This window comes from Colius striatus, chromosome 1 (assembly GCF_028858725.1).
Source record: "Colius striatus isolate bColStr4 chromosome 1, bColStr4.1.hap1, whole genome shotgun sequence".
In the NCBI taxonomy this organism is placed as follows: Eukaryota; Metazoa; Chordata; class Aves; order Coliiformes; family Coliidae; genus Colius; species Colius striatus.
In genome coordinates, this window is record NC_084759.1 from 94038943 (window position 1) to 94065430 (window position 26488).

The 26488-nt window shown below is 38.5% G+C and overlaps 1 protein-coding gene across 4 annotated transcripts in view; it reads right to left on the minus strand.

The window, feature by feature from the left end:
* Positions 1-819: 819 nt before the first annotated feature.
* DOP1B (DOP1 leucine zipper like protein B) overlaps positions 820-26488 on the minus strand; it is a 48951-nt gene continuing 23282 nt past the window's right edge. For 2 of the 4 annotated variants that reach the window (XM_062001207.1, XM_062001230.1), the window contains 26 exons: positions 26141-26246; positions 25461-25652; positions 24037-24730; positions 22252-22523; positions 21329-21481; positions 20256-20356; positions 19377-19567; positions 16083-17697; positions 15348-15459; positions 14674-14862; positions 13917-14042; positions 13187-13321; positions 12392-12447; positions 11469-11573; positions 11315-11381; positions 9852-9993; positions 9361-9443; positions 9021-9130; positions 5416-5562; positions 4803-4864; positions 3984-4112; positions 3379-3515; positions 2998-3053; positions 2381-2530; positions 1794-1923; positions 820-1131 (listed from right to left, as the gene is read on the minus strand). In XM_062001207.1, the coding sequence (XP_061857191.1) occupies positions 874-1131; positions 1794-1923; positions 2381-2530; positions 2998-3053; positions 3379-3515; positions 3984-4112; positions 4803-4864; positions 5416-5562; positions 9021-9130; positions 9361-9443; positions 9852-9993; positions 11315-11381; positions 11469-11573; positions 12392-12447; positions 13187-13321; positions 13917-14042; positions 14674-14862; positions 15348-15459; positions 16083-17697; positions 19377-19567; positions 20256-20356; positions 21329-21481; positions 22252-22523; positions 24037-24730; positions 25461-25652; positions 26141-26246 (5518 nt within the window). In that variant the 3' untranslated portion in view covers positions 820-873. The remainder of the gene's footprint in view (positions 1132-1793; positions 1924-2380; positions 2531-2997; positions 3054-3378; positions 3516-3983; positions 4113-4802; positions 4865-5415; positions 5563-9020; positions 9131-9360; positions 9444-9851; positions 9994-11314; positions 11382-11468; positions 11574-12391; positions 12448-13186; positions 13322-13916; positions 14043-14673; positions 14863-15347; positions 15460-16082; positions 17698-19376; positions 19568-20255; positions 20357-21328; positions 21482-22251; positions 22524-24036; positions 24731-25460; positions 25653-26140; positions 26247-26488) is intronic. The other 2 variants (XM_062001216.1, XM_062001222.1) reach the window with 2 other exon arrangements.

Sequence of the window (26488 nt, forward strand, 5' to 3'; positions counted from 1 at the left end):
TTTGAATAAAAAGAGAATCTTATTTTCATTTTAATTAGGCTGTTGATATGCAGCATTTTTACAGAATTGCCTTCATTTAGTTGCATTTCAGAAGTTGCTAAGTTCTTTAAGTGAAAGAACTGAATTAGAATATTTTTAGTCAAACATTCAAAATAAAAATCCCTCAAGTAATGTAAATTACACAGTGTTACCGCATAGCTTTGTCTTTTATGCATGTTTGTCTTTTATTTAGGAATCACTAATCCTGAGGAATGCTATTATAGTACAGAGTTGAAATTACAAACATAGCAAGCCTGCAGTTATTTGCACTATGTCAAGACTTACAAAATCCACCTCTTTGAAATTTATATGATTTGTTTAGAAGTTGATAAGTTTTAGGACAAGTTAAAGAAAGAAGAAGTGGGATTTAACCTCAGGTAATGACTTATCTGCAAACTGACTGTACACTGACATGCAATGTTAGCTCCTTCTTAAATTTACTTTCAGAACACAGTTCCAAAAGCAGTTTAAAATACTTACTTGAGATGTTACTGGACAAATTGTACAGTTGCTACTTTCACTGAGTCAAAAATATTCTTTTTTTTTTATTTACAAAAATCTATTTAATCCTTCACACATTGAAAACAAGTAAAATAATACCGTAACTGTGATAAATTACCACTAAACTCTACTTCCCTCTCTCCCCAGGAACTGAAGAATCCTGCTTTTTAACACCAACTCAGAAGCCTGCATTACTTAAAACAACTTCACAACAGCAGGAAGAAAAACCAAAATGAGATTTCAAAAATGAGGAAAAAAGAAGAGACGAATTGCAGTAAATTTTTCCCTTTTTCTACTATTTATTCACCATGAGCCAAGTGTCTAACGTGTGGCTTAACTTTCCATGTTTTCAAGGAAGTCACATTCAACACTCTCTTCAAGCTGTTGCAAGATCTTTATGCTGTTATTGCCAACACAGTCCACAGAGAGAGATGCAGAAGTATGTGAATTCTGCGACTCGCTCCCATTTGTTGTGAAGGCGCAACACAGAGTCTTGAAGAAGGGCATTAGCTGGGTGATGCTAGAAATGGAGCGTAAATTCAAAAGAGGAAATCTGGGCTTCTTGGAAATTCCCTCAGTGTTGTTTGTTTCCTGTAAGCAAACAAACTGAGATTTACTAAAGGTTTTGCATTAAGATACAATGCTGTTATGGCTTGTGTGAACCCTCTACTATAGACTTTTTCCATACTAAGACACAGCCTACAACTGCATCACAAAATAGATTGTTTAGATGGTATACTGAGTTAGTTCTACAGTTGGATTAGAGGTTCCATTAAGATAAAATCTTGCAAGTTCAGAAGACTTCAAATTTGGACTGGCCTTCAGAATCAATATCAAACAATAACAGAATACAGAGATATTGCTGAGAAATACTAATGCCCCTATTTCCTTTTCTGGAAGAATTAATATGAAACCTTAATAGCAATTTAGAATGTTATTACGGTAAAAATTTTTTGACCAATTACAGCATGCACTTTTTTACAAACACTGGTCCTGAGACAATTTTTTTTCACTGGGTGGTTGCAGGTAGATTTAAGAGAACAACTGAAAAATCGCATATTGTTCCCTCACAGTCAAAAGTAATCCAACATCTTCAAGGTATATATATGTGAGAGCAGACAGATAAAAGGCTTAATGAATTTTATTAGACTATCTAAAAACCTCTTGCCAAACTTAAAATCTTTTAACTTCTTTAGAAAAAATAAATTAATGGATTAAAAAAAAAAGATTCAAGTGAGGCATTGTTTCCTTACCCCATATTTCATCTTCAGTAGATCCATGATTCTTATAATGTGTGGTCTGCATTCCTGATGATTTTCTACCAGATGAGAGGTCACAGTAGATGACTCTGTATCCACCTCTGGGACAAATGCCCACTTGTACCTGAAACAAATGGGAGAAAAAAAAATCCTCGTTTGAATCATACATCATTTAGTAGAGCACTGGCTTGTTTACAGAAAGAGGTGTCATAACTGTAATTTTAAGCTATGACCTTTAATGAACAAAGATGTTACTATCATGGCAGTATTTAAATGCAACTGTCTCCAAAAAGATTACCAGGTGTGTACAAAGGGAAAACAAAGAACACTCTATGTCTTTCTCTTCTCCCAATTTTTCCCACTTAGTGACCCCCTTATGAGGATAGTGAAATCCTCTTACACTGCAAGACAAACTTGTTTTTCTAAATATCCCAGTTGCATTTGTCTGAGCATCAACATCTGCAATTGTAAAAATAACTGATGGAAAAATTAAGTCTAGAATAAAAAAGATTTGGAATTACTTTAAAGGATAAGAGAATGGTAACAACCTGGAGAACAGGTTAAGTAATTAGAGGACTTACATTTGAAACAACTGCATCCTGTCAGGTGGAAATGAAAGTGCTGTGTCCAAAAATTTGCAAGCTGATAAGTACAAGGACAGCTCATTCTGCTGTATGTCAGATCCGCTGCCATCACCTGAGACTTTCTGTTTGCTTATTTTGCTGCTGCTCCTGTGTTAGTTACAATTAAGATATGTACCATTAATAAATCCACTAAATGTTTTTCACTCAGCAAAAGAGAAATGTACACAAATAAGCATTTACACCTGTGCACAACAAAAGTTATTTTCATTGTTATAAGCACTGTGATTAATATAAAATGTAAAATATGCAAAAAATACAGCAATATGTTAAAATATTCAAATGCTGACTTAGCATTTCTTCTATTTTTGCATTCAACTAACAAGTGGCATTTATGTTTTTGAAAGTATCACTATTTTAGCTGCAGAAAAAAACATCCTAAACTATGATTCATCAGTACCAGAAATACAGAAGTGCAATAACAACAACAAAAAAATCCCAATGTACCCTCTCTATCCTAGATAATGAAATACCAGAAGAAAGTTTTGCATACTCCAAACAAGCACAATCATTACTAATTTGCACAAGTTCTCTATGAAACCAATAACAATTCTTACTTTGATGGTTCATCTTCATCACTTAAGTCTTCTTCCAGCTGTAGAAATGTCTGAATCTTTAAAGAAATAAAGAACTTACGGGGATGCTGAAATGTTCATATAACTCAATCACAACAAAAGATGTTTCACATAGTGAAAGGAACCAGAGGCTCTTATTTTACTCTTATGGTTTGCAACAAGTTAACAAATCATGCAAAACATTACATTAACATCAGTAACAAAATTAATAAAAAAGGTATTCCCTAATTACAATGTTAACACTTTTCCCAAATGATCACAGTGATGTATAACTAGGAAAACTTTTCTTAGGGAGGAAGAAAAACGTGAAATGGAAACCTCCCTCCCTCACCAATTAACTTCAAGTTACTACTTATTCCTTACCAATTCAGTCACCATAATTGGCCACAATGAGGTTAGATGCTGAGGAGAAATCCTTAACAAAAGAACTCTGAAGAAGAGAAACATCTGAGCAGCAACAATAGAAGTTTGGCCGACACGGAGGTTCTCAGTAAGTCGTTCTGAAATAAACATAAAACCGGTAAAAGCCAACCAAACAAAAGAGTAGTATTTTCCAGAACACACGTTGTTCTGGGAAAAAGGTAGGAAGTGTCTAAACAAGATTTGCGCTTTATCATTATTTTTGTGTTGAGTCTCTTGCACTCTATTAACAAAATTGTGACTGAGAAAAAAAATCTGAATACATGGTGCCTTTATATTGGACAAAATTTTGTCAAAACCGACATTTAAGGAGCAGCCCAACAAAATAACCATGTTTCCAGTTATATTTCCAGACCGAATGCTTTGGAACCCAGATTCCTGTCTCCCTGTTGATGAGATTATTTATATGTTAGAATTCAGAGATTTACCAATTTTGTTTAATATTTTTTAAAAATAGAAATCCTTGTTGAAAACTGGGTAACATTCCTTTCTTATACAATATGTGTTACAGAAGAAAAAAAAAAGGCAGGTGAAATTACAAATCTTACCTTGTATTAAGGGAAGGTAGAGATGATACTGATCAATCTCTCCACTGAAGACAGCGAAAGCTTGTCGCTTTAACAACATTGCTTTTTGCTCAAAACTTGGGTACAGTTTTAAGGCGCTGCTCTGCATATCTAGAACAGAAACAAGAATTACCTACCATATAAAGGCTCCTTGTGTTTTAGGCTGAAAATATTTCCTGTGTCCTGAAATCTTTTAAAAAGAGAAGCTCTCTTTTGGTGTACTAACTGAATTAAGTTTTGCATTGTAAACCTTAAACTATTATTCTAGAAGACCTGAAAGAGAATAAAGCTGCTTTTGCTTTTGAAGATCTAGACAAATTTAAGAGGTCCCATCCCACACTTTCCCCCAGCAATTATTGTTCTGTACTCTCCTCAAGCCTGAATTTGACGAGAAAGCATATTGTTCAAAGATGCGTTGTATTGGTGCACCACATTCCTACAGCTTGATGCTGGTATAGAGACACCTGCAAAGTTGGCCAAAGTTTCCTTCCCTTCTAACAGGAAACAGCTAAAAACCACAATTTGGCTACTTAAAATTATGGCAAAATATGAATGTAGGAGCCCGACAATGGCACTTCTAGAATAAAAATACTTATGGTGTGTTTTAAACATAACCAAAATACAGAATTAACTTAGCACAGCTTTTAGCTGTGAATAAAGTTTACAATGCAGTCAGTTATGCAGATGAAGCACTGGTTGCATTTTATTGATACATTAGTACATAAAAAATGCACCTAATAGCTGAAACACGGATAGATTTCTAGTTACTGTAAAAATAAATTATCAGTAGTTGATACTTACTCATCAAATCTTTAAACATAGTTTTCTCATGTGTTAGAAGATGATCAATAATGGATCTCCAACTGAATAAAATACAGAAGGAATGAGTTAACCAGAGAAAGCTTTGGTAGAGATGCATCCCAGAAAAGACTTTGGTCACAATTTTCATACAAGGAAACAGTTCCCAAATCATATTCAATATGCAAGGATATTCAATCTTCAAGACCCACCTGGACATGTTCCTATGTGACCTGATCTAGGTGACCCTGCTTCTGCAGGGGAGTTGGACTAGATGATCTCTAAAGGTCCCTTCCAACCCCTACCATTCTATGATTCTATGCAGACTCTGATCTGTTTTAACATACCACATTCTGGATCCTCCAGCTCTACTGTGTGCACTTCCCTAATAACTAAAGGGAGTATCAGTGTAAGACAAGTTTATTCTTATGCACTATAATGAAAATTGAGGTGCTCATAACACATTTAGTAGAATTAGTGGTTGGGACCTATTTTTAACATTACTATATTCTGGAAAAAAGTACGAAACATAATTTTCTTCCCTATATTAGCCATTCTTCTTTAAATCCTTTATTTGCAATTTCAGAATAGAACCTTGTACAATCTCACGTCTTACTGAGTGCATGAAGTGTCCATCTGGAAAAAAGCTGGATCCATATACAACTCCAGAACTTCTTTTTTCCAGGCTCGCTTGGTGTAGGCGTATCCACTCAATGAGCTGAGCAACTGAGCACCAGCACGAAAACTAGGAACGTTGTAGGCACTGGGGGAAGGGAACAATAATGATAAATATTCACTGTTTTAAAAAGCTAAGTTTATCTAACGAGAAAATAAACTCTGGGAGTCCTCAGAACTTCTAACCAAATTCTCTCAGTACCACGCAATGTTTACATTAGCTCCTAACTCAGGGCAGGAGATTAGTAGATCAAAGCAGCTTGTGCAGAAGCTCCTCACATATCCAGTGTTCTTGGTTTGGAGAGATATTTTCAGATTAGAAGTATCACAGCACAGTAGTGCCTGTCTCTACCACAGGCATAGTTCAAAACTTCCCTCAAAGAAAGCCCCCAATAAACTTTGCATCCTTGTCAGGAGACCCCTTCAGAAGGCAGCACAGTAGGCTTCATCTGTCACCTCGATTCATAGGTAGACAGATAAGTTTAGGTTGTGAAAGCTTGCAAAATAAGGCTTACAACATTAGCTAGAAAATCCTAAGTACAGTTTTATGAAATTGCTAACCTTGTAGCCCCACAGAAACTTTATGAATGAAAAGAGCTATTGCTTACTTAGGATGACACAGCTATTGCTTAGCGCTGATAACCTCAAGGTTGGTGTGATCCTAAACGGAGCTGCTATTTAGCGATGACAAAGCTATTACTTAGAGCTGATAACCACAAGGCCAATTTTGTCTTTTAGTTGTAAACTGAACTACTATCTAGGGATGACAGAGCTAGTGCTTAGGATGACAAAGCTATTACTTAGGATGACAGATCATTAGGTCAGTTCTACAGTTTGGACGTTGCTTAATGCTTAAGGCCGGCTTAGCCTTAAACAGAACTACTATCTGAGGATGACAGAGCTTTTACCTAGTGTAAAAAACCATTTAGGCCAGTTTCATCCTGTCCTGCGGTTTGGACAAACATCAAAGACCCAGAGGTGAGAAGTATATTGCAAGGAAGACTTGAATCTTAATTCAACAGCAGCCCTCAGCGACCATGGAAGGAAGCGAGAAGATATGGAAAGAGGAGTGACGGAGGTGTAACTTGTGCAGATCAAGATGGGACTATGGGTGGGCCCTTTCTTGGAAATGTGATGAATATTCATGTTTGTTGTAAATATAAGCTGAAAATCCAAAAGCTGGGGTGGCCACATTTGGTGGGGAAATCCCCCGTGTTCCCCAGTGCTGCAATAAAGAATACCTGCTTAACAGTCACATTGGCTATTGAGTCCTGACTGGCTTCTTCACGGCATCAACCCAGATACACTTACGTGTCAGTTCTCGTGTCATCATTATCCGTATAAAAATCTCACACATGAGCCCATTCCAAATTTAGACACCATGCACTGCATGGCACAGTGGGGAAGGAATGTTTGACTCAAGAAGAAGGGACTCTGTGCAGATTAACGCCTGTCCTCCAGCACCTCAGTTTCACTGAGGACACAGATGCTAAACAGTGTCGTGCTATGAATCCTTGCTGCAGTGTAACTCCTTTGCTTTTGTATGGCTGAACAAAGGTTTCAGGTTGGAGAGGTGGTGCTGAGACTGACAGGAACATGACTTTTGGTTGAGAAGAGATGCTGCCAAGATTTTCTGTTGTGAGCTGGAACCACACCTTCACTGAAGGCTTCAGTAGCCCCTAGGTTCTCAAGGAGGGAAATGGGAGGCTACTGCTTTTTTTGTGGAGCCCTGCAATCAAACTCCTGCCAATCTAGGGAGAACAATGGCATGACAGTCTTGGAGGTTATAGTCCAACTGCTAAGCAGCATGTATGTGTGACATGAAAATCATACAACCCATCTATGGACCTTATGAGGGCTTCACATTTTTAACCAGTGACCATCTGTATTGCTACAGCTACACAGATCACAAGGACTTCTGGTCTTTCCAGGCTGACACTAAAGAACTACAAAGGGACATCTCTAGACATCTCAGCAACTTCATCAGGATTCTGATGCCCATGTCTTTTGAACCATGAGTCTCAGACCAAAGAGCATGGTAGTAACTTCTTTAGAAGAAAAAAAAAAAGAGCTGTCTGACTCCTGGTGTTCAGATCTCCATTTGCATTGCAGAAGCCATTTATCCCTTGCATCAGCTCTTAACGACATCCTGACAGCAGTGGTGTCCATGCCAATTTTAACTGTGCCATTTCCACACATGGAGTAGAGATGGCACGAGTGGAGTGTTTGGCTTGTAGCCAGTGGCTCACAGCACGCCAAATACGGTGGCATGATCCCAGCATGCTAGGAACAGTTTCAGTAGTAGCAGGGTTTTCTATATCTGGTGAAAATGTGAGGGCATTGGGTGCATGTGCAAAAAGATATATGCCTCAATCAACAAGAGTGACACACACTCCATACATCAAGAATCTGACTGACTTGGTTGGGGTGAAGTAGGCAGAAAGTATGGCATTGTGAAGCAGGCATTGTAACAGATGCAGTGGAAAATGCACAAATATAATTAATAAAAAAGAATAGCCCAAAGCTCTCTTTGTTATTTTTAACTGATCCTTTCCTGAGAAGGAGCAAGGACAGGCCTTCAAACCCTGCTGTATCCTGAGGATTACTAGCTTTAATGCTAGCAGTGATGCTCAACCCATCAATCCTTTTTGGCATGCCTGTCTATATCTTCCCTCACTCTTTATATCATTTTTTGTTCTTCACTGTGTACTGGCTAGTGGTTTTGACTGTGACCTAGCTAACATTTGAGACATCCCTATTGTACCCCCCCACACCACCTGCAAGCTGTGGCTGACAGTCTCCCACACCTCAAAACAGACTGATTTGCTCAGAAAAACAGTACTCCAAAGGATGGCAGCCAGAAGGAGAGGAAGCTTGGTAACAGCTACAGCAGGAGCTGCTGCAACTCAGAAAAATGGAACTGGCAACAAGCAGGGGAGAAAAAGGGAGGGTTGCTTCCTCCCACTTGCCAGAGAGCTGCTAGAAAAGGGAGGATTTGCTTTCTAAGACATCTGTGAATACCACTGGAGAAAGGCAAGGAGAGACACATGAGGAAGGCTGAGGAACCTGGACCAACTGGTAAGGTCCTGGAAGATGGAAAGGAAACTCCTACAGCAATGAAATGTTCTCCTCTATCTCTTCCTGTCCCTATGTTCAGCTAAAAAAGGATATCACCCATCTCTCCCACACCCATGCTTTTGTCTGAAAAACTAGGCAGATTATAGGGAGATATTGTACTAATCCTACTTCCTGTTAGGTCCCATGACCTGCTGCCCCATCCCACAGCCTTTCTTCATTACCTAACATACACAAAAAGGGAAGCTTTAAGTAAAGGCCAAAAACCCAGATGGGAGGAACACCTAAGGCTAAATGAACAGCAGTCACAAGGCTCAAGCAACAAAAGGTTTCAGTTCCCAGGGGAAATTCCATTCTAATGAGATAAGAGCTCTAACAGAGGAGAAAACAAGCAGAAGAAAAAGCAAAAATTCTACAGCATGCTCAAAAAAATCAGACTTATGAAAAATCATATTACAGAGAAGTCGTCACCTGTGGTTGCGTAGATAAGGAAACACGTAATAAAGCAAACGTGAAATCAATGGCACAGCTTTTTCTTTCTCGTCGCTTCGGTAAACCATGTCCAAAAGAGAAGCAAGAACCTTAAAAATGAAAAGAATATCCCTTTAAGCCTCTAGCTGGTATTTCTGACAAAAGTGGAAAGCATGCCATATTTCAGGCTGGAATCTGTGTATGCATGGAATGCCTCAACAAAAATTTCAGTTGCCATTTAATGTACCAGCAAAACCTAATGTATTCCTCTGCTCAGTAATATCAGTAACCAACCACCCCACAGATCAGAACAGAAACTGCAAAACTGGTTCCTACTTACTTCAGCAAGGAGAGAAAGAGCTTGGACACTGTATATTGAAGGAGCAGAGGCAGAAACCATTGAAGATGGTGCCAGTGATGTATCTAGAAGAGGCAAGATAATTTATTTTTCCCTTAATACATTAAATTTTGCTGTTTCTTAATTTTCTTCCCAAATAGAACTGTTATTTGCATCCTGGTATTACAGTAGAATGCTTTTGGACATGTCACAATTACATATCTTATATGCCATATCTCATATGCCCCATGCTGTTCTGTCCTGTGCACCTGCAATAAGTTTTCCTCCGTATTATACACAATTTGAAGATATTTACTAAACCCATGTAGGCTGACATTGCTACTGGAGGATAATGCTTTTTGGTTTGTTTTGTTTTATTTTTTGTCTGAATTACTTCCATCTCATGCAAATTACACACTATTGAACACTTCATACACTTCACTGACTTAAGCAGAAAAGAGGAAGCAGCAAAAAGTCAGACAAAGCCACGTTACCCTTCACATCTTCAATGCTGAAGTCATCTGGTAAAATCTGAGGCTGAGCTTTCACTTCCAAGTTCCGGCTCAGCCAGCTAGTCTGCTCCAGAGAAGAACCAGCAACAGTCCCTACAGCCTCCAAGATTTTTTGGGTCACCTCCTACAACATAACCAGACAATGTGGCATCAGATGAAAGCTATCATCACTTGGCCAATCCAGTAAAGTCCTTTTTACATGGAATGTGTTGGGAGGATCAGAAGTAGGCACTTCTATCTGTTAGAAAAATAAATACTTATCTGATTTAACTGTCTGTACTCTCAGGATAACTACCTACTGTTCACTTCAAACAAGAAAAGGTGAGAAAATGAGAAGCAGGAAAAATTTTGTTAGTTTATCATGGAGGTTTTAGTCATGATTTTCCATGCAAGCCATTACCATTAACAAAGTATCAGTTTGGCATCAGTCCTGCCACATTTCACACACTAGCTGTCATCTGTGAAACACGTGATCTGAATTGTTCAGCCCCTCAGAAATGGCACACCAATGCCTTTATTGTTTTGTACACTGTTATTTATATTCCCTTTATATTTAGAGGACACTAAGTAAGTGAGGCAGGGCTTTATTTTATGACAATCCATCCGTTCATATTTCAGTCTTTCTATTAGGGCTAAGCAAGACAGAATCAAATATGTGTGTGGTCACACTACAGCATATTTAATTCCCCATGAAATGAAAAGCTGATCACTCTAATGAAACCAAATCCCAAAGCAGAGGTCACTTGTGAAGTGGTTGTAAGACAGTAAGATAGCAAAATAGCCTTTTTATTGTCACTGTCATTTTGCTGGCAAGTCTGTAAAGTAGAAGTGGAGACTCAATTTTTCTGTTGGCACACGAAAGTACCATAATCATCAGACTGTCTCACCCCATACATAGGATTACATTGCCTCAGAGAAATACTGCACCCACATAGGTAGTGCCAAAACTGTTCTGGTGAAACCACAGTCACTATAGGAAGAGAATCCTGCTCTGCTCCATGCCTTCTTTACATAAAAGGTGAGCTGACAATCATTTACATTGCCAAATACAGCTATGAGTTTCAAGGATAATTATGCTACTAATTTTTCTTGATAGTTTTGAGATTTCAATATTAACGCATATGACATGAACTGATGACATCACATTTGTGTTGTGATTTTAATTCTGGCAAAAATCATAAAACTTCCCAGGGAAAATAGCTTTGAAAAGTCCATAATTGCCACTCCAATTTAATGCATTTTGGACAAAATTTTGTTAGAGACATTCTGAGCATCTTATCTTTCATATTTCAGACTCTTGTATTTACCAGACCTGGATGAACATTCACACATTCTAAAAGCACAGGTTAATTCAGATACAAAGTACAGATCAGGTCATCTCCACTTTTACTTAGATATATAGTGCTAGACTTATGAACCAAAAGGTATACACATATACACTGTACCTGCAAGTCTTTTTGGTCTTTTTTGTTTTCTAGAGTAGGTGTCCTAGTCACAAAGTCATTCAGAGTACTGTAAAAAAAAAAAGTTCACTACAAGTTAGTAATTGGACAGGTCTACTCAATGCACCTATAAACTTTCTTCTCTCTTAAACAATACCTGAGAAGAAGAAAGTGTCCAGGAGGAGCCAAGTTCAACTGCACAGACTCTCTGAGGAGTCCTAATAAGGACTGGAAGTTCTCCTGCAAGGCTGACACAGGCAATCTGCCAAAAAAACAATACCAAAATACCTCCAAGTCTGAGTTATAGTTAAGAAAAAAAATGAAAACCCAACATACACAAGTAGCTTCATGGTCTAAAAGCTTCCAAGAAGATCAGTCTTTTAGATCCTACCCCTTCCTAACTGATCCAACAACATGGTATAAATATCCAGCAGCACAGGAAATACACACACATCAGTAAATGCTGGCAGCAGATGAAGTATGCCAACCAGCACTGTAAGACGAGTGGGTCTTCGGGGGGAAGAAAAGAAATGAAGTGTGGCTAGCCACTTCTCTGCATGCCAGCTTACTTAATCTCCGTATCTTACTGCACACAATATATTATACAGTCTGATATATCCCAAGGCTTTCATTTGAGAAAAGCCAAGTATATTAAGAGTTTTGATCAAAGGAGTATTTCCAATCAAGTGCCTAACCCGTTACATGTCCAGCACTGACTGCAGCCATAAGAAGTTCTACTGAATTTAGAAGTTCTCTATCTATTCATCCGGCAACACAGAAAAGATAAGGAGAAAGATCATAAGAAATAATACAAGTATCTTGCTAATGACATGCCTGAAGTATGTTGCTCTTAGTATGAAATGAGGCTTTCAAGACTGGCATTATTAACAGATCAGTGGAACATAATGTCACAACCATTATTTTGTGTCTGTCACTTAAGAATGAAGTGGCAATAACCATTTCCTACATAAAGGTGTTGTGTGACACTGTGGCACAAAACTCAAAGCACAAATAGTGATGCTGGCTGCTATCCAAGCTAGAATTAGACAGAAAAGTTTTCTTTTATAATGATTGAATTACCTTTGAATGAAAGCATAACTGAACTGCAGCGCTGGAATATCTACCAGAGAAGACTTCTGAAAAATAAAAGCAAACCCACAGTTATTTGCTGTTATAAAAAGAAAAAAAGCCCAAGCTGTTGCACACTTGTGTTCAATGGTTAACAACATCCTTCTCAGAAGCCATTTGTACTCCCAAAAGGTCACCAACTATGACAAAACTACCTATTCAGCAGTACAGGGGAATTTAGAGGTTTAATAGAGGTTCCTGGTTCAGAAGCAATCACCTTACTTTGGAGTATCTGCTGTAGTTTATTCAGAGCTGTAGTAACTCCTACAATGGTGTGCAAATAGCAAAATTGGTTTGCTTGAAAACCAATTGGAAGATAGCAGACTTAACGTGAAGTACTTCTAATTGTTCAGATCAGGTCATAAAGATAGAAATACATCACTGAACTATCTATCTGCAGCAACTTGACAAAAATTGTCAGCATCTCTGGTACTGGAAAACCCACACCTTTTCATTATCAACAAGTTCTCTAGCAAAATATTGTGAAGAACCTACTTAGAGTGATGGATCAAAACACAGAAATTCACATTCTGGAAAATATATTCAGGAGCAAAAGAGTCATACATTTAAAAAAAAAGAAACACCAACAAAACCTTCCTATCTAACAATATCTAGGTGGTCCTGCTCTGGCAAAGGGCGTGGACTAGATGATCTTTTGCTGTCCCTTCCAACCCTTAACATTGTGTGATACTGTGAAAAGATGCAGAATAGAATATATTAAGAAAATGGAATTATCTTCATGGTTACCTCTTCGCCCTTGATTTGTGATGGTTTCTTGACTACTTCTTTGACTAGATGCAATATAGTATCAATTTTCAATGTGTTAAGTGCACATATTAAGTCCACGAGGATAAGCTGAGATGCACTAGCGACTGGAAGAATCTGACAAAACAAAAGACACGCCACTCAGATCACTGTACCAGATAAAATATGAAGTTGAAAAAATACCTTTTTTAATTATTACTCAAATATCAAAAGTCACACAAAATGTAAATTAGACAAGTTAAATGCAGCATGCAACAAATTAGCATACACAGATTTTCTCTCAACACCTTAATGAAAACTTACTATGCTCAAATAAAAGCAGGAAAGAAAGAGGTGTTCTACTTAAAGTAAAGCCTTGCAACTCTAACCTTTCTCTGGAAATGGAGCTGATTCAAGGTCTTCAAAATATATTTGGCAAGTTGCAATGATTCCAATCCAGTGTTGAATAAAAAATGGCTATTACTGTCAGATTTAAACTGCCACACTGACCTGTTATTTGATTATTTATTTAGGTTTAATTGTAGTCCTGAAGCTTTGTGGAATTATATATAAATAAAAGCATTTCAGATTTTTGAGTGTCTTGTTATTGTCATGTGTAAAGAAAAAAAAACCACAATGAAACTATAGGTGAGCCCAGAGTTTGGAACTGACCATATAAATGTAACATTTGCCTCTACACTGGAAAACTAAGGGTGTATTTCTTTAGTTTCACCTTGATTTTACTTTGATTCCTATGAGGTTTCTTGCTGTTCCATACTGCTGCAATTGCTGCCATCAACTGGATTCCAAGTTGTGCTGTCAACGGATTAATGAAGTCCAGTATTTTAGTTCTTAATGTCTATAAAGGGGGGGAAAAAAGTCCATGCTAAATTTGGTAAGGCAAAGGCTATTTTGTAGTCTAAAAAACATCCATCATTTCCCGAAATGTTCAGAAAATACACAACAAAAGAGTGTCTTTATTACATGGCAGTCAGACCAGCTGTAACAATTTATGAGTTAGTGTATCCTTCTTATAGAAGGAAGGCATATTTGTTGGAAAAGAGACTGTAAAATAGAAAACACACTTCTTGTGTTATATTTTCTCTTCTCCTACAGATTATTTTCCACTACTGTGATTTACCAATGTCCACTGAAAAAAGGAAAAGTCTAGTATTTTTATTCCTTCAGCTATGTGCTCTACTGCCTAAAGACAATTCAAAGATATTTGCCTCTGAAGCTCACAGAAAAAGCAAAACATTAAACAGATCGAAGTAAAGGTGCAGACAGGCAAAAGGAACAGGAAAAATCTACTTTTGTAGGTAGGTACTCTGCAAGTCCGTAGCTCACGGAAGTTCTTAAAAAATTGCTTGTGGCCCAGTATCATTCTGGGAATGGCAAAGCTGTTCCTATGAATTCTATGCAAAATGCACTGGTGAAGGAAGGATAATGAGATACACATCAGATGTACATCAGTTTAAAAGAACTCCTACTTTGGTTGCTTTAAAGTAGACAGAAGAGGAGCCTTGAGTTGTTCCAAAGAAGTCAGTTGGTCTTTTTTGAGAGTCTTCCCTCTTTATAATGTTCCAAAGAAGGGACATGGTATTAATAATTCGAGGCAATTCTTCCAAAACGGCATTCCTAGCATTTCTCAGGTTTGCAGGTTCAGCTAAACATGGTGACTAGAAAAAAAACCCAAAAATATGAACGTAAAATACATTATTATGCATAACAGAGGAACCACTCTTATTCTATAATTAGAATTATAGTCAACTTTTGTAATTACAACAAAAAATAACTCAACCATTTTTATTTCTGAAATTTACTGCTATTAGTCTACTGAGTTTGCTCAGGTGTATGAGTTCAACAAGGTCAAGTGCCAGGTCCTAAAGGTCTTAAAGATCTTTTCCAATCAAAATTATCCTATGATTCTCTGATCTTCTGCTTAAAATTAACTTTCCTGTCTCCAAACAAAAAAAATTAAGTTCACTTCCACTCCCTTACACTTTTATGTAGTGCCCTTCTTTTGGTGTGCTATGATGCTTCTTTAAGGTTATCTTCTGGTGCAAGTGTCACTTTACTACTTATAATCACCTCTGGATGAAAAGGGATGTGTACTTTGATGAACTGGTACCAAGGTGTCAAGTGGTAGGCATTAAGTACTGACCTTCTTAGTTTGATTAGGGTGATCCAAAAGGCAGAAATGACCAATGGTTGTCAGACCTTCCAAAAGGGTTAGTGGGTAATCAGGTGTAACATTTTCTCTTTTAGAAGTTAAGCTTTGGAGAGAAAAAAAAAAAAAAGAAAAACTTTAACAGGTGAAGTGGTATTTCCTTGATTAAAAATTCTAGTAGAAATATTTCTGTTCAATAGTTAAAAGAATACTGGAGTGACCAGACAGGAATATCACAACAGAGGATTCATAGACTACACCTGGAGAACCTCATTTCCTTTTGTATTCCCTGATACTTCAGGGTATTATTCCCTATATGACCATAAATCTTTACTGTTCCATTATTTTTCACTACTCCTTTAATTTACTGCCTGTTCTGAACAGTATCACTGCATTTGTCTTCTCCAAGGTGTCTCCCTTCAATTATTCCTCCAAAATGCTCAGTCTCGTCAAAACTGGTACCTTCTTTTTCACTTGGATGGCAGGCAGAGTGTGGCAGAAAGTATCACAGTGGCTGGGCACTCCTGCAACTGGAGTGAGACCTGCTGCAACAATATTGCCTCCACCATACCTGGGCTCAGGGGACAGATGTCTGCATGTGTAGTAGAGTTTGAGGATCAAACTCTGGGAGCCACAATGCTAACAGTAAATTACTATGCACTGCACTCTAGTGAGAGGAACTTTAGAAGGCTTCAGCATAACAAATCCCACACTGCAGATTCTTCTTACCTTGCAGATGTTTTTGCAGATGTCTTCACCGTTTCATTTTCATACTGTCTGACAAGTTCATCCAGGTTTTTACATATCTGTACAACAAATGGTGCCACAGTCCAGCCCAAAGACTTTCCAAAATAGGGCAGGGAACATGTGACTAAGCCTACCCAAGAGGGGTGCATCCCATAGCCATACTCTGGTTGCAAACCTCTAACCACAGCAGAGACGAATAACCCCTGTGAAGTTATTGGGTGTGGATAGACATATTGCATTGCACCAATAGCCTGCTGAAAATTAAGAGCCTGCTGCCATTCCTTAGAGAGATCTGGTTGATTCTCCTGTTCATCATGAGTCTGTCCAAGATGGTGCTCCAAGACAATCAGTACCTGCAAGAGCTTCAGCAACTCAATCTGGAGTGGGTGTTCACTCCATATTTGATCATGCCCAAAATTGATTAGGCTCTCTTCAAAGAGTTCTTCTTCAGGAACATTATTAACTCCATCCATCATGAGTAGTTCATACCTTTTCTGACTCGTGTACATAGATGCAGACAAAGAAAGAAGAACAAACTCCTGAACTTTGCATCTTCCTAGCAAACTGCGTATGAACTCTACGTTCCTATTCTCTGCTGCCTTTGCCATGGTAGCTAGCTGGGTCATCATTCTAATCAGGACTTCCACACTTTTTACCTGAACATCTCTGTTGCCAAGCACATCTCTGTGTGTGACCTTCAAGTAGCAGGGATAATATGAGCGCAGAAAACTGAGACAGAGGTATGTGAGCAATTCTATTAGAAGAGAATGGGGACACATGGTTGGAGACTGAGTCTGCAGCTTGCCATAAAAACTCTGTCCTACAAGAGCTTCCTGATGACGAGCTAAGAGATTGTAAATAAGATTCAAATGTGCTGTGGAACTGGTGTCCATGCTTGTACTAGCTACAGCTTCAATAAATTCTTTAGGGTTTGTTTTAAGCACTGCTTCCAGAACAGAAAAAGCATACAACACCCTCTTGGAATCATAAGGCTGCAAATATAGCAGCATGTGTTTGAACAGGGCCTCAATCATCTCCTGTTTTTCCTTCTGCTGCTTGAGCAACCTAGAATGGGTAATTTCCTGGAGCTCCAAGTCCACCTCTTCGTCACTTGACAGAGACTCTGATGCTTGAGTCCTCTCAGAGTCAGCACGTACCAGATTTAGTGCTACACTGGATCTGGAGCTTTCAGGAAGGCACATGTTGAGAGAACTCACACGGTTTGTGGTCTCTTTGCCATCGGCTGCAGCACTGTCGTTGTCCTCATTGCTCACTTCCTGCAGCTCCAGAGAAGGAGAAAAAGATGATGTATTTTCGCTGTCGTGACCTGTGCTGGTGTCTGCGGATTCTGTGTGCTCACTGTTATCTTGGTCACCATCTGCTTCAAGTGAAGTTACTGGATTACCAAAACCATAATTTTCAGACTGTTCCATTTTTAACTCTGACTTCTCTGGATCTTTTTCCACCTCTGCCCAAATTGCTTCTCTATCCACGGTAGTAAACTGACTCAGTGGAAGGTTTTCCTCAGAATTGCTCTCAGAGGTGCCAGACTCTTTCAAAAAGGCCCTTTTCTTGCAAAGCCAATCATGCATATCTTCTGAAAAGAAAAATAAAAAAAAGAGTGTATAACCATCTCTTTCACCCAACATGCTTTACATTGAATAAACCATTGTAATTAAAATAAGGTTTAAAAGCTACTCTGTTCCAGTCTACTATCAATTGTAACAAGTGGAGATAAAAAACTGGTTAAGGTAAGAACTATATTTTTTTCAAAGTGGTAGAGCAGTCCTAACCTACTGAAAGTGCAAGAGAATAGGATCAAAACATAAAGCACATGTCTTTCTCTTATGCTATGACTCCCTAGATGTAACAATATTTTTTTATGCTTCCTGAGCATAAAATGTTTGTTGAGATCAGGAAGGAAATGAGAAGGACTGCAACATAGGAATTCTTCTCTTTTTTTTTTTTAAGAGCTAATATTTTCCTTGATTGCATGCTGTAGAACAAGGAAGGAATATATTAGATCTGTATTTGTACAGCGTCTAATAAATGAGTCCCAATGTTTGCCACCTAACTATTTGCCAACCAAGACAAGGAAAAACACTTACGCAAGTCAAAAGCTAGATTAACAGAAATGAGACAGACATGTGACAAAGAAGCTTTACACAAAACTACTAGACACTTCTCCACTGTCTTCCTGCTCTGTTCCAGGAAACAATCGTGGCTACTTGGGACGAGTGGTGCAGTGTGTCTCTCATCATACCTATTCCAGCAATCCCAAATGTGGTCAGACAGCCAGTCTTTGCAGGACTCTGCACTTAGAGTGAGCCACAGTTCCATACCTGTCTCAGTCTTTCTCAGCTGCACCCCACAGGTCTCTGTCACACTTGTTTTTGGAACACAGATCATATGTGATGCACAATGGTTCTCATTACAGGTCTTAAAATGGGCATCTTCCAGCTGTCAAATTGCCCGTCAAGGTAAAGACACCCTGCCACACTTCTAAATTTGAGTGACTAGAGGCCTTCTTCAATTCCAAACATCTCTCTTTGTTTCTACATCCTAGCTCTATGACATCTCAAGGCATATGCCACAATGGCTCAGCTCTCCTCTTGAATCAAGGTGGATCTTTTTTGAACAAAGACATTTTAATTTTTAGAAGTTAATAGAATTGAGGTTTTTTATGTGGCATTGCCTAAACAGGAAGATGTTACTCACAAACTGTCTGATTATTTTAGCACGATGCTGAGGGAATCATTATAAAAATATACTGAATACAGAAACCTGGTATGAGGGTGCACAGTATGCTGGGACAAGACTGCACAGAGAATATGAGATCTGCCTGTCCATCCTGCCTACTTGAACAGTTCCTGGACTGACACAGTCACCAAACTGCTCCTGGATTTCATTTGGCTGCAGACATAGTTTTGCTCGAACAGGGATCCTGTGAATAGTGAACACACATGCAGTGTCGATCATCTGGGAATGGCAATAAATGTGGGAAAAGATCCCAGAGCAAAGCAGAAAGCAATCCAAACCAACAGTGTAGGTGCATCCACCGTAATAGAAATGATTGTTAGGCCTTCAACTAGCATGACGTACTCCTGAACTCTGTTTTAGGCATCACTATTTGGATGAGAAGGGATCCATGGAACTGATACAAGACAACTCGGGCTAATAGGATATCATTGCACTTCAGAGACTACCTTTCATAGGTGTTCAGGAGTATGCAATGCTATGTTAGCACTTACAGTTTCAGTCCAAGAACAGTTTTACCTGCAGAGTTTTTCTGTTTGATGTAGTGGATGGACGTGCGCTGTGTCTTTGGATGAAGCAGCAGCAGCAGGACTGGTTCAAGAATCCGTGCCACATCGTTAAGTGAAAGAGCACGGATCAGCCAGCCCTGTGCTGCAGCACCAATTGCGCCATCTGAACAATTGAGACTGTCCAGTACCACAAACAGAGACCTGAGTGGAGAAATCAGAATGAAGAGGTACAATTGAAATCCCTAAAAAAAAAAAAAAAATCGTGCAAATGACAAAAGAGTGGCAGGGAACAGAGAGAGTGCATGTTCCAGTAAGCACCAGCCAAGGGCTCATTTCTGCCAACGAGCACTTGATCATGCACATTTTCCTGAGCTGAGGTCAAAGTTCACATGCATTTGTAGGAGCAAGGCCACACACATTCTCACACTCTAGAAGAGCATCATATTTTAAAGTTCTTCCATGTGTTCTTTTAGAAAGACTCTTAATGCTTTTGTCTCATTTTATACAAATGATTTTGTAAATAGGAAGTAAAAGTAAAATACAATAATTTGTTTTTCTTAAATAGACAGTTCTATTTTCTTTGAGAAAAAAAAATACAGCCCCACCCAAGACAAAAAATGTCTGCTATGCACAAACTTGTCTGCAAGCCACTCTTTGTATATGAAGCTCTTCCTATTTTTACAGAAACTTCCTTCACACAAGAAAGTGCACCATGCACACAGAGTGCTTTGCAAAGCTAATAGCACAAAAGAGTTGAAGATCTTCCTTTTGCTTATGTTTTGTTCCCTCTACAGAGAACTTTACCCACCTCAGAATAAAAAAGAACAGAACAAAGAATGATACATTTAATAAAGAAATGTAAGACTGAGCCAGTGGAAATGGCAAATACCTATCAAAGGACCGATTGTGAGAAGTCACTCTGCTGCCTTGGATCTCTCTGGTCAGATGCCACATGACAGAGAATCTGAACAGTGCTTCCAGCCTTGTCCCCTTTACAAGGAAACAAGACAGATAGACATTTTTTGCAGCATTTATCCCCAAGTCAAGTTTTAGTGATTTTTAAACCTCTAACAGAAAACCAGTTATTGTGTAGACAATTTCTATAGTAGTTTGAGAGCTTCTATAGGCAGTTTGAGATCACTTTTCTATTTTGCAACACACTTAACCAAAATGCCATGTATCCATGAATGCACAACCAAAACTTTCCAGCCACGGTATTTCTAGGAGCAAAAAAAATGCTTTAGTCTTGGTTTGGTGTCTGGGAGGTTTAAAAGTTGGATGGCAAATGAGAGGGCATTGGTGTATAAGGTAGTGTTTATAATTGATAATTTTGTTTGAAAGCTTTTAACAGATTTCCAAATGCATTAAGTCTCAAAATTGCAAGAGTTAAGATGTAAAGACAATACCAAAGACTAAAGATGGCTGGTTTAAGTTTTATTGTGCACAGCGCTTCTCACAAATATACTGTTAGTTATTAGAGAACTGTTCTGTCATTCAACTAAATAAATGATAAAATTAATAACTGACTCAAAATACAGCTTACTTATTATGAGATCTAAATATTAAGGTGGACACAGGGTCAACATTATGTTGACATAAAATTACAAGGTAATAAAGTCTTTCATTGGAATATGAAGACTACAAAATCAACACAAAACAAAATTATTTTAGAGTTATAAGTGGAGCTAGGTCAGTTTGGAAATACTGTAAGTTTTTAGATACTGCATTATTTAGGCTGAAACTGAAATAGCTCCAGCATTGACTAATAGAGCTTGTATCCAGTGATTAAATTTAGCCGTAGTCCCATGATGAATAAATCCCAGAGAACTGTAAAAGTGTGGACAGTATCTGCCAGACTCCTGGAAGACAGAGAGACCATGATGGAAGGGAACTGGAGGCAGCCTGGGAAGCACTGGAACAACTCTACAGTAATGAGGGGGCTTCAGCAAATACAGGACTTACTTTATCATGATCCAAAAGAGCGTGACAGATAATATCTTCGCAGATATTTGCTGATGGTGCTAAGCAGTGCAGCCTGTAGAACAGTTCCACACAGGCAATATGATGCTCTCGTGTCTCTTTGTTCAGCTGATTCCAGAGCACACAGGCTACTCTCTAGGGAAAAATAACAATTAATAATAATAATAGACATTTCTTCCTTGACTTAAAAGCTTTCTATTGCATAAATGCCCTCTATTACCAAATGGGTTTCCAAATTGTCTTAGTTTAGCAAAGAGTAAGAATTCAGGTCATACCTAAAGGAACACAACTTTCCTACCTCAGTAGGCCAAGTAACCCAAATGTATGTGCACTATAAGTATTTTTGCTTTTGTTTTCTGGGTCAAAACTTAACAGATTGTACATGTGTCAGGCACAGCAATTGAAACACACTTATTAGGAAAAAGATCTCAGAACCAACACTCACATCAACACTAATATCAGTAAATGATCAGGAGAAGGAAAGCATATTTGAAATATATCTACTCAAAACAAGGAGGATGGGATGTTTTCATTACTACTGACCCACTAGCACTTCCTCTTATCTGAAAACTTAAGAGTGGTATCACAGTTCTCTGAACTCTAGCTTTTCAGATAATGGAACCAAACCCTCAAAAGTCAGAAATTAACTCTACCTACCCCCGCAAGTATTTGGGCACTAAATCAACTAGCAATCTGAAAATAACCTGCCACTTTCAACAGCCTGTTGGGAAGCACACAAAGAATGCAGTTGCTTTCAAATTCTTGTGGAAGACAAGAAAGGCAGCGCGTCATTGTAACACAAGCATGCTACTCCCAAAGATCCATGCAAATAACATCTGTATTCCCACCTCATCCCTAGAGGTTTAGTGTAGCTGTGCAGTAGAAAGGGAAAAGAAAATTGACACCTGATAGAAATCTGTTTTCTCTGAGATGATCTTTAGAACTCCAGGAGCAATGGGAGGAAGAGTGACCATTTGTAGCTTTCCATAAAAGGGGTTGTGGCCAGACACTTTGTATCGCTTCATTCTATCTTCTATCACAAGTGCCAGTGACTGGGAATGGTTGATCACCTCCAGCAGTGTAAAGATGGAGACGTTCTGAACATAGCAGTCGTTCACACAGCAGCATATAGTCATCAAGGACTTCAGCCACAGAGGGAAGCTGGCATCACAACCTCCTCAGAAGGAGAGAAAAAAGTTTTTGAATAATCTCAAGTTTATGGTCACATTTTCAAGAATTCTTCAATCAAGCCCACAGGACCAAGGAGACAAAAAAGACTGCCGAAATTCAACTGCCATGCTACTGTCAAGCTCCTTGTTTCAAAGCAAGTTATATTCTTTTCCCTATTTCTCCCAGCAGAAAGCTGTTGCAGGACCTCAGTAACTACTGGATTTCTGCTTTCCAGATTGTTTATTCACAACTAGTTTTTACAGTTGCTGTTTTCCAGCTGTCATTGTCAAAGACAACAACTGAGGTCTGCTGACCCAAGCATGCTCTTCTGGGTAGCGCTGAAGCATAATATTTCAGAAACCACAAAGTACACAAGGAACTGATGTGGCCAACATTAAGTCAAGCCATCTTTGCCTCTCCAAAGTGAATAGTCAGGTAAAGTTTTATTAACGCTTGACTGGACAAAGTTTGGAGTACGAGCTCACACCTCTGGCTTCAAAACTAAATGTTTGTTAAAACATTTAGTTTTACTACTTAGTGCTTTACTACCACAATACAATGATCACTCTTCTATCTCTGTATGAAACAATTTCTGTATCACATTCAATGCAGACCTTCATTATCAGAGGTTCTCTCCCTTTTGACTTCAAGTTTTACTGTGTTCTCCAGAGTGTGCAGATAGAACAAATTTTGAAAATAAACTTGTATAATCCTAGGATGATATTCCAAAGAAATACAATTATGAAAGCAAGTCTTCTAAATTCAGCTACATTGCTGACTACATGGGTGGAAGAGAAAATATGCAAAAGTCTCTGTGTCAAGCAGACAAGTTCACCCATGTAGATGATGGACATATCATCTGCTAAAAATGACAGCAGAAACTTGTAGTGAGGTGAAGAAGAGAACCCAATTTTCCAGTTTCTCACCTCTCCCTTCACTACAAACCTATCTTGTCAACTAGCCTTCAGAGTAATAATTGCTCCTGGTAAATTAGGCTTCCTAGAACATACAGGTCCTTCAGTTATACAAGACTATTCTTATATATTAGCTTACATCAGACTCCTTTGAATTCTGAGGGTTAGGGAAAGAGCTGGTTGGTTTTTTGTCTTACAGTTTAGACCTCTATTTTTCCACTACACCCATGTTCCTCCAACATGTCCTTTTTTTTTGTGGACACACATGTACACATGTGGATGTGCAGTGGGGGGCAGATTTCCTGAAAAACTTGAACCATGCCACAAACCTCTACAGGCCCAAAGGTCTTTTTATTCCTTCAGCTGCAGCTGAAAAGCTTTCAAAAGAACGACAATATAAAAAGCTTTGTAAAAAATGTTCCTCAGTTGCAAGACAAAACACATGTTGATGTAGGCAAGTCTTAAATTCACACGTAATTTGCCTCCAGCTCTGTCAGAAGGCATAGTACTACTGACCCTGGTCACCTGTCTTGCAAATAGCCAAGCCAACCCCGCTACTAGCATTCTCAAATACTCAAAGTGCCCAGTAAAAGAATCTTTTCTTACCAGGAACATGAAACAGAGAGAGATACAGCTGTTCCATCTCCTCTTCTGAAAGATAGACTGGGAATGTGGTACAATCCAACAAAAGATGACAAGTTGCAGCAAAAGCTTCCTTGCAGTCACCTCTAAGGGGTCTCAAAACAAGCATCACTTGTTCTAAGTCCCACTCTTCTTCCTCCTTTTCCTTTTTATTGCCAGAGTTGCAGTCAGAAGGAAGAGGACTAGAACCCTTGTTCTTGAATGGTGACCCTCGAACTGAGAACAAGTCTGAAAGCATTCGTTTAAATTGAGGTACTGTGATTTGCTTTGCATCCCATGGGCTCTTTTTCTTGCTAGCACTTTCAGGTAATCTGTAGCCATTCTCTTTTTTCTCTTTTCCACTCAGATTCACTGATGAGATGCTTTCGCTACTTGTTTCTTGAAATTGCACCCCAAAAATGTATTTACTTGAAAACTTGGCAACCAGTTCCTGGATGCAATACAAAGTTTTCTGAATGCTCCCCCCTTTCTTCCAGACATCATCTCTCTCAAGGGTCACAGCTGGCATGCCCAAGTGCTGAGAGAGCTCTGGGGAAGATGTGCTTAGACCAATGCCACTGTCTTCTGACTTCAGGGGAGGGAATGGAGCCTCATTCTCTTCTTGCAGTACAGACTTAGACTCTAAGGTTAAGTCCCCATTTTCCTTTTTCACTGGACTCTAAAACAGAAATGTTAATGTGGTACTGCATGGATCATTTAAAATTATTTAGCACTGGGGAAAAAGCAATGAGAGAGACCACCCCCCTCCCCCATATTTGTAATTTTCAAAACCAGATCACTTTTACAAAATCATAACACACAATTAATTGTAATAACAGTTCTAGGTGAACCTGCTTCTGCAGGGAGGTTGGACTAGATGGTCTCTAAAGGTCCTTTCCAACCTTACCATTCTATGATTCTATGAATTCAATTGTATTTGATTGTATTCAGTTGCAAATCTTTGGCAGGCTCTGCTTGTGTGACTGTTTTATGCCACCTATTCCTCATTCCCTATCACGGTCTCTTGCACACAAATAATGCCACATTGTGTTAAACTAAAATATGAATTGAAAACCTTGCAGACCTAATCAGCTGTAAAGTTAGGCTTGATATGGCAACTCAAATCTGTATCAACTCTATGACCCTGAGTGCCTTTTCAAAACTATTAAGATGACATTCTTCTCAAGAGGTGGAATTATAGGCTCAGTTACAGAGAAGACAAGTTAGTACTGAACACCTGGTGAGAATAATAAGGTATCAGGTAGCTTTGGAAGGGGCCAAAGAAGATAAGTTTCAAAAATTTTAATGCTGTAGTTATCATCTAGGATTAAGTAAGGAGAACTAGCATTTAAAAATAAGTTATGTCACTATAAATTTTAAACATCTGTGAGTAGTTCAAAAACACCTACCCCGTTTCCACTTCCTGTCTCGATGTCCAGATAGGAAGGGGGCATTTGCACTTTGCTAAGCACCTTAAAACAAGTCTTTAAGGCATGAGTGAGTTCTGGTAAACCTAATACTTCCATGTTTTCCAGGAGAGACTGCACCATATAACTAAGCATCTGTGGAAGATACTGAGTCTGCACTTCTGAATAGAGTTCCTAAAAAAAAAATAATCACTGTTTAAAATAGTTACCACATATTATTATTCAGTTGTCTGGCAACATTGATCAATGAGTGATAAAGCCAGTCCTTCAATGGTTAAGTTGTACTAATTTGCTTCAGTGCTACTCCTTCTTTCTTCATTCTACAGGAAGGACACTGAAACATAGCCTAAAAATTTTATAAGCAGTCAGCTACTAAGAGATCAAAAGGTCCCAGGAAATTATTTATTCAAGTAGTAAAAGGTACAGTTTTTCATCCCTTTGATAGAATCATCATGCAAAATGCAAACAATTTTTATTGTGCTAGGCAATAGCACAGGTAGCCATGTAAAAAACAGTCAGCATGTAAAATTAGACTTGGCAGGACACAGCACACATGCACACAAATGTCCATTTGCCTGTTTTCATCTTAGATAATCACAGTATGAATTATAAAATTTTAAGTTTCTTAAGACTTTGAAACAGTTCATTTCAAGTTGCCTTACCAAAGGAATCACGTCAAGAAGAAACACTAATAGTGTGCAGAGCTCTGAAATTGTAGGAGGAGAACTACTATTTTCAAGAGGATATCCCATCTGTATAGATTTGGTTCTGGATTGAGAGAAATATTATTTTGTAAGTTTTCTTCTTGTCAAAATTCTTGTCACAGTAAATCAAAACCAGTACAAAATTCTGACTAACTAGGCTTTCTGAGGCAAAGTAAAATGGGACTTCTAATACAGGAGGATAAAACATTCTGTCAAAATCACCTAAACTGTGTTTAGCATGTGGGATGCTAAAGTGCCTCTAATTTTCAGACTGAATCTCTATACATGATCTTATAATCTCCCCTC